The following is a 6990-nucleotide window of genomic DNA, read 5'->3' as shown; positions in this document are numbered from 1 at the left end:
TCCGGTGACCAAATTGGGTTTCACGTTACCAAACGAGGTCGATTGAACAATCCTTTACCACAGCTGAGAGGAACGAACCAACTACCACAGACGAACTTGCCTCGGTCAGATGAGCATAAACGCAACAGACAGACGTCAAAAACAAAAAGACTTGTCAGAACCTGAGCTTCGGTGGGGAACGCAACGAGAACCGAAATACGCGGATAGCAATTGTGGAGGGGTGACGTGTTTGCCACATATTTTTGGGGAGTTTCGTAGTCGACGTTCTCGTGTACGATCCCAGCCGACCCAGCTGGGTAAATAGAATTCTGAACCGTTAAAACCCACTCCCCACGTCGCGGGGCGCATGAAGGAGCACGAGATGGAGAACGAGGTAGAAGGTGACACGCTGGCGCAGGGACAAACCCGCGAATCCGCCAGCGGCGCCAGCCAGCAGCAGCAGTTACCGTACGAGATCGCGGCAGCAAATGTAAGTGTCCCAGAGTGGCAAGGGAACGACTCTCCCCCTCCGCATACTGTACTGTACGCCATCTTTCCCACATCTCCGGTCCCATCCCCCTGAACACGATAGGTACGCTCCAGCTTGGCCGAGATAGAAACGCAAACGTCAAATCTACTGAACCGACTGGAAAACGTTCGGAACACGTCACACAAGAAGCTGGCAGGTGAGCAGTCCCTGACGCCGGCCGCGTCGCCTCCAGCGGCAACGTCGGAGGGTGACAAGACAACACAGCAGTCCAGCGGGCACGCGCGGCCACGGAATGAGGGGCCACCGAAGCGAACACCTGCCGAGGTGATGGATCTTTTGGAGCGGTTGCTGCTCCGATCGGTCAATGGTAGCAGCAACGACGAGGAGGAACAGGACGAGTTCGTTCTGCCACCGCTGGACGAAGTATCCCATCTGGCCGTTCTGCAGCACGCCACCACCGCCTACCTGTGTTCACTCGAACGTCAGCAACTCGCTCGAGCCGCCGTCCGCCTCACATCGGATGCGTTGAATTGGCAGGCGTCGCTGTTCAAATTCCCCATCACGAACAGTACCGGCTACTATCGGGATGATGGCGAGTGCGTGCTGCAGGCACTGCGTATGGCACTGATCAACCAGCTGAACGACAATCGGCTGCAACGCGTGCAGAGCGCCGCCGTCTATCTGTCGGAGATGGGGCATCTATTTACGATGCAACACGCTTGCCGCTACCTCGGTCTGCCCATTGCCTCCATCCGGGTGGTACCGTGCATCAAGACTGGCGACGCAGCCGGCCAAATGGATCTCGAAGAGCTGGAGCGGATCATAACAGGTGACGTGGCGGACGGGTGGCAGCCGTTATTTCTAATGGCCACAGCCGGCTCGCCGATAACGGGCGCTTCCGACAATATCGCGCTGTTGAGCATTATCTGCGGTGCCCATAAGATGTGGCTGCACTGTCAGGGGCACGGGCTGGCTGCCTTTACCCTTTCCGACCACTTCACACCGAGCGTAGGTTCTTCGCGTTCGACATTATTACCCCGTTTCAATTTGCGAGATTACTCACTGTTCCATTGCCTTGTTTTCCGCTCTCTTCATCAATCAGCCCAAATGTATGCCGACCTCCTTGACGCTTAGCCTCAATAGTTGGTTCGGCGTGTCTGGCCTGCCGACAGTGCTCGTCTACCAGCAGTCCCGCAATCGTGTAACGACGTTCTTCGACAACGATCCGGTAACGGCAAACCGCATCAACTGTCTTGGTACCTGGTCCGCACTGCAGGCGCTCGGCAACGATGCAATCACAGACCGTATCTTTGCCGCGTTCGATTCCTGTCGATCGCTGTGCCAGCTGCTACTAGAAATAGAAGGAATCAGCGTGCTGGTAAGCTGCCAGCGTCATCTCGAACATTAGCACGTGATACCATTCCCTCTTTCGTTTCATTTCGGTTTCTCCACCAGAGCAAGGTGCTACCGGTGGGCTCGAGCGAGGAGTATCGAGACATGCTCGCCAATGCGACCAAATACAATGTAAGTGACAGCAGGATCTATCAATGCAGTGCTGGAATCGATGCTCAATATTGCACTGTCGCTAAAATGCCGTCTGACATTTTTGCAGGAGTTGTTCGAGTTGGCAGTGCCGACGGTCGTGTTTCAGTTTGATGGGCGCAACAGTACAGTAGCGGAGCCAAGCAACGACACTACGGCACCCCTAGATGACAGGGAGGCATTGTGCATCGAAAAGACGACCGGCAATGCGGGATACTACGATCGGCTAAACACTTGGCTCGGCCAGATACTGATGCGCGACTGTCCACCGCTGGCGCTCGAACTAATCGAACACGAGAGCAATGGGATTTGTCTGCGCTATTATCCGTTTCTGCCCGGGTACGGGGAACAGTTGGTCGGTCGGGTATCCAAGATGGTAAGCGAGGCCGGCCAATGCATACGCACGCAGTGCGACATCCTGCACGCTACCATCCAGCACCGGGTGCGCTTCCATCGGCTGGTGGAGGCGAGCGGCTCGCTACGCCCTATCGAACTGCACGACTGGGCCGGGCTCGGTGGCGTACAATACGTGCCGGAGGGCTGGGATGCGATGCTCACTGATCAGACCAAGGCCGAGCTGAACAAGCTCAACTCGGCCCTGGTCGATGAGCTGCAGCAGACGGATGGTGCGTTTTCGCTCGGCGAGAGCAGTGATGGGCTAATCTGCGTCAGGTGAGCATCAGCACACGCTGCGCTTCCGATATGTTTGTGGCTCTAATATTCTTTTTGTTCGATCGTTGGCCACTATCGGCACAGATTCGGCATGGTGACGAGCGAAACGGACATCGAGGAACTGCTGGAACTGGTAATCAGTACCGCCCGGTCGATACAAGAGCATTCCAAGATCCTGGACACAATGTCAGAGATTCTGAAGAAGGGCATCGAGGCGGCCACCATGGATCTGCAACGCGAAGCGGAGGAAAAGCTGTGGCAGGAGGGTATCCTTCGGCAGGTACCGCTGGTTGGCCGGGTCGTGAACTGGTGGTCACCGGTTGCCAAGGAAACCGGCATGAAGGGTCGCAGCCTCAACCTAACACAGGGTGTCGTCGAGAGCACGGAAAACATCTACAAGTATGTGATTGCACGTGCCATCTCCGTCGCTTTCGTTCCGCTAAACGGTATGATTTCTTTTATTTACCCACCCGCAGATACCATATGCAGATGACGCCGAAGACGTCGACTGGACTGGGAGGCAGTAAGGGACCGCCGGCACCGTTGGTACAGAAGCCGATCGGTATTATCGCCGACGAAAGTCAGTCGTTCCATTCATGCAACACTAGCTCGAACTCCGAGCTTACGAACAGCGCCAGCAACAGCAACATTCCGCCGGTTCTCGCCAAATCGGTCCCATCGCTTCCTTCGACGATGACTGGCACGGTCAAATCCGAGGCTATTGAAGCAGTTGGAGAAAAAGCAGATGATGGAGGAGCAGCGGTTGCCGGTGGGGCGGCGAAGGAATCGTAAATCTTAGAATTGAAACAGCACACTAGCCCGTAGAAAAATCAAGCAGTAACACTGATCAGCAATAATTGTCCGTTTTTACCAAAGCAACTGATCAGCAATAATGGCGTCATTTGTATTTGTTGAGTTGAAGTAGAATTCGCTGTGAGAGGAGCAAGAGAAGGAATCTTTCTTTTGGACAAGAGAGTGAGAAGCAAAACGGAGCAGGGTTAGGGATGGTTAGTATAGATAGAGATGCGTACAGTCTGTTGCTTGTCCAATCCCGAACGTTTTTGCCACCTCCGAAGACGAGGGTACTGGCGCGAATGCTTCAGAGGTTTAGGTTGGGATGTTGAATGAGTAACGCTACAAGCAGTTAGCAAGTGGAGCAGCTCTGCACATCCAGAAAACACACACACACACATCCGAGTATTTAACATGTAATCCGAAGCACGGTTCACGGAGTCCCTACCTCGGCAGCTGCTCTGTTCCGTTCTGTTCTTCCCGCCACACGGCTCGACATTGTCGGCGGTGGGCGGTCGGCCAGCTGAAGATGGGTTTCGCTCTTGCACTCAAATCCTACCGCCTACTCGTTCACCTGTTACTACACGGAATATGTAAATAACGCGAAAATATACGTCTTAATGCTTTCGCGAGAACCACTTTCTTCCACTTCGCGCTCCTAATGCGAGCAACAGCAGCATTGGCTTATTTATATTACATTGATATTGTTATTCAAGAGAGATTGTCAGAGCATATTGATAATGTAATGTACACACACAGTTGCCCTGTTGACGGTATGCAGCCGCAGCTCGCGCCGAATTGAATTATCTCTTCTCGCATCATCCATCTGCGTAAGTACGTACGGTTTCGAGTGTTAGATTAGGTGCGTTAGTGCCTATCAGCGAAAAGGGGTGGCGAAGGTCATTTTGCTAGGAATGTTACTCGTTCCAGCTCGGTCCTTGACTCTCTGAAAACTCGAGCGGACAGTTTCGTTTGCGGTTAGGAGGGAACCAAAGTGTGTATCGGTGCAGTAGATTGCAGCACGTGGCTAGACACTGGCGGGATAGAATGAGCCCTCGTAAGGTAGTCATCGATCTGGATGCGGGTACCGACGATGCCTGGGCACTCCTGATGTTGCTAAAGGCGGAGCAACAGTATAACCTGCAGGTGGTCGCGATCACTTGCGTGCACGGTAATACTGATGTGGACAACGTGACGACGAACGTGCTTCGCATTCTCACCGCCATCGATCGGACGGATGTGCCGGTGTACCGCGGCGCATCGGAAGCTCTCATCACGCCACGGAAGCGGAAGTCACCTGAGGAATGCTTCCACGGGATGAACGGGTTTGGTGATATCGAGTTCGAGCAGCCGCAGATTGACCGGTCGATGATCCGTGGGGAGCATGCGGTGCTCGCTCTGCACCGCTTGCTGGTGCAGCACCCGGGCCAGCTGGCGGTTATCTGCGTCGGCCCCCTGACGAACCTCGCACTCTGTCTGAAGCTATATCCGGAGGTAGGCACCCTGCTCGGCGAGCTGCACATCATGGGCGGCAATCGATTGGGTGTCGGTAACGTGACACGGTCAGCCGAATTTAACTTTTACACGGACGTCGAAGCGGCCCAAATCGTTCTGGAAAAGGTGCGTTGCCCGGTTACGCTGCTGCCATGGGAAACGTGCCAGACGCAGGCGCGCGCACTGCCGATCGACTGGCGCATGGAGCAGCTAGGCCAGCAGGCCAGTTCCAACCGGGCCGTCCAGATGCTGAATGAAATCGAGCGCAAGGTGTACCGGAAATGGACCTGCTGGATGCCCTGTGATGCCTTTCTGGTAGCAGCCTTCATCCGACCCGATATCATCGAACGGAGCGAGCGATTTCACGTGGACATTGAGCTGCATGGTACCCTCACCCGGGGGCAGATGGTACTCGATCACCTACAGTCGTTTCAAGAGAACGTGCGCATCGTGGACAAACTGAACGATGATGAATTCCGCCAGCTGTGCCTCATGGCGTGCGAGTAGTCCCAAGAGAGGGTCACGGTTACGGTTCTCTTTGAAAATATTCAATTTCGATCCCATTCAAACATGTGCCAGCAAATGATGACAGGTATCTGCCGCAAGGTTCACACTTTATCCCATACCTGGATTAGACCTATGCCTTACATGAACGAAATAGGAGGTGATTTATTCCAATAAATAATGTCATCCGTGATCGCCAGGTACTCCAAGTCCACACTGACTTGCGGGTGTGTGGGGGAGGGGAAGATAGAAACAATGGGGGAGAGGGTTCTCATTGCGTTTGACACGGATCCGCATTATCTAGCATTGTTCCATCGGTTGCACGGGCGACTCAGGTTGGTTGGAATCGTTGCCATCTTCGCCAGGCTCACCACCCTGCTGCTGCGCCACCTTGCGACTATTTTCCTCCTTCAGCGCTTTCAAGGACTCGCGCTGCGACTCCAGCAAAAGCAACAGCTGCTCATGCAGCGAATCATTCTTCTGCTCGATGTTATCTAGCGCTGAGCTCAGCGCATCCAGGCAATTGTTGATGGAATGAAACTCTTAAAACGAAAACCATTAAGTAAGCGACATCCATTACTGCAAGGCCAGGCCGACCAGCTATTCCGTTCACCTGCGTCATCTGGATCAATCTCCTCTTCGTCGCCCGACAGGTTGTTTTCCTCTGTCTGATCCGGGGTAGGCTGGTTGGCTTCGTGATCGGATCCTTCGGTTGCTCCTGGTGGGTTTTGCTTTCGTTCTTTCGGGTTAGGCACCATCTCGATTGATTTGTTCGCCTGTTGCCCGACTGAATGTAGACACACTTATACACACGCTAGAATGCGCCCGTTCTGTTCCGTTCTGCGCCGTTTTCCCGTTTCCGTTTTTTTTGTGGTCACCTGATCGGGCCTTGTTTTGCCGTACCGCTGAAGCTTGTTTTGTTTGTTTCGCGGGTGTCAATTGACAGCTCCACGCACAAATGACAGTTCGGCCGGGACGATAAATAATCTCAAAAGCAGTTTGTCAGCTTTTATCCACCTACGATGCAGAACGGAAACGCTTTATTGCTGCGATATTCCGCTAATGGTTTATGTTGCAAACATCTACACGGCTCGCTCGACTTTACACTAGTTGCATTCGTTACTACTTGACTACTATACATCAGAATTGTGAACTAGAATGGGTTGATGGAGCATCACAGTGCCGGCAGAACGCCCTCGCTCTCGAGATGGCGCTCAAGTTCCAGCAACCGAATGTTGATCCGGTGTACCGTTTCGAACTCTTTGCCCGTTAAAAAGATCGACAGCGCCACGTTGAACGAGAGCAGCAGCGTCAGTGGCAGCGTGATCGGTCCCGTAATCTTACGAAACACTTGCAGCACCGCCTTGGGTTGCTCAGTTATCGAGGGCAGCCGGTAGGTGAAATGTCTGGTAGCAAACTGGAAAGATAATGCGCGAAATGTTAACCGTTAGCGTGGAGTTCGATTGTGACATGCGATTGTCGCTTAATGGCACTGGACAACGACGCACCATGAATGA

General features: G+C 53.6%; 4 protein-coding genes across 5 annotated transcripts in view; 2 read left to right on the top strand and 2 right to left on the bottom strand.

The window, feature by feature from the left end:
- The first annotated feature begins 185 nt into the window (after positions 1-185).
- Positions 186-4121, top strand: LOC125950337 (pyridoxal-dependent decarboxylase domain-containing protein 1). The gene is made up of 7 exons (XM_049678234.1): positions 186-469; positions 572-1477; positions 1572-1847; positions 1925-1993; positions 2082-2683; positions 2768-3082; positions 3160-4121. The coding sequence occupies exons 1-7, from the start codon at positions 347-349 to the stop codon at positions 3473-3475; spliced, it is 2607 nt and encodes an 868-aa protein (XP_049534191.1). The 5' UTR covers positions 186-346; the 3' UTR covers positions 3476-4121.
- Positions 4122-4166: 45 nt separating this feature from the next.
- Positions 4167-5676, top strand: LOC125950340 (uncharacterized). Of its 2 annotated transcripts, none has more exons than XM_049678249.1 (2): positions 4167-4309; positions 4406-5676. In XM_049678249.1, exon 2 carries the CDS (start codon positions 4523-4525, stop codon positions 5474-5476), a length of 954 nt encoding a protein of 317 aa, XP_049534206.1. In that variant the 5' UTR covers positions 4167-4309; positions 4406-4522; the 3' UTR covers positions 5477-5676. The 2 variants fall into 2 exon arrangements, with proteins under 2 accessions (XP_049534206.1, XP_049534216.1); XM_049678259.1 differs by having other exon boundaries at positions 4295-4337.
- Positions 5610-6250, bottom strand: LOC125950425 (UPF0184 protein AAEL002161). Its single transcript, XM_049678411.1, has 2 exons — positions 6087-6250; positions 5610-6015 (listed from the first exon to the last, which is right to left on the bottom strand). Exons 1-2 carry the CDS (start codon positions 6229-6231, stop codon positions 5774-5776), a joined length of 387 nt encoding a protein of 128 aa, XP_049534368.1. The 5' UTR covers positions 6232-6250; the 3' UTR covers positions 5610-5773.
- Positions 6251-6640: 390 nt separating this feature from the next.
- Positions 6641-6990, bottom strand: part of LOC125950376 (uncharacterized) — an 832-nt gene continuing 482 nt past the window's right edge. Inside the window, exons 1-2 of the mRNA XM_049678319.1 lie at positions 6982-6990; positions 6641-6890 (exon numbers count right to left, since the gene is read on the bottom strand). The exon at positions 6982-6990 is cut by the window's right edge and continues 482 nt beyond it. Of these exons, the coding sequence (XP_049534276.1) occupies positions 6648-6890; positions 6982-6990 (252 nt within the window). The 3' untranslated portion in view covers positions 6641-6647. The remainder of the gene's footprint in view (positions 6891-6981) is intronic.

Source organism: Anopheles darlingi, chromosome X (genome assembly GCF_943734745.1).
Source record: "Anopheles darlingi chromosome X, idAnoDarlMG_H_01, whole genome shotgun sequence".
Lineage (NCBI taxonomy): Eukaryota > Metazoa > Arthropoda > Insecta > Diptera > Culicidae > Anopheles > Anopheles darlingi.
This window is presented reverse-complemented; position numbering and strand designations above follow the sequence as displayed.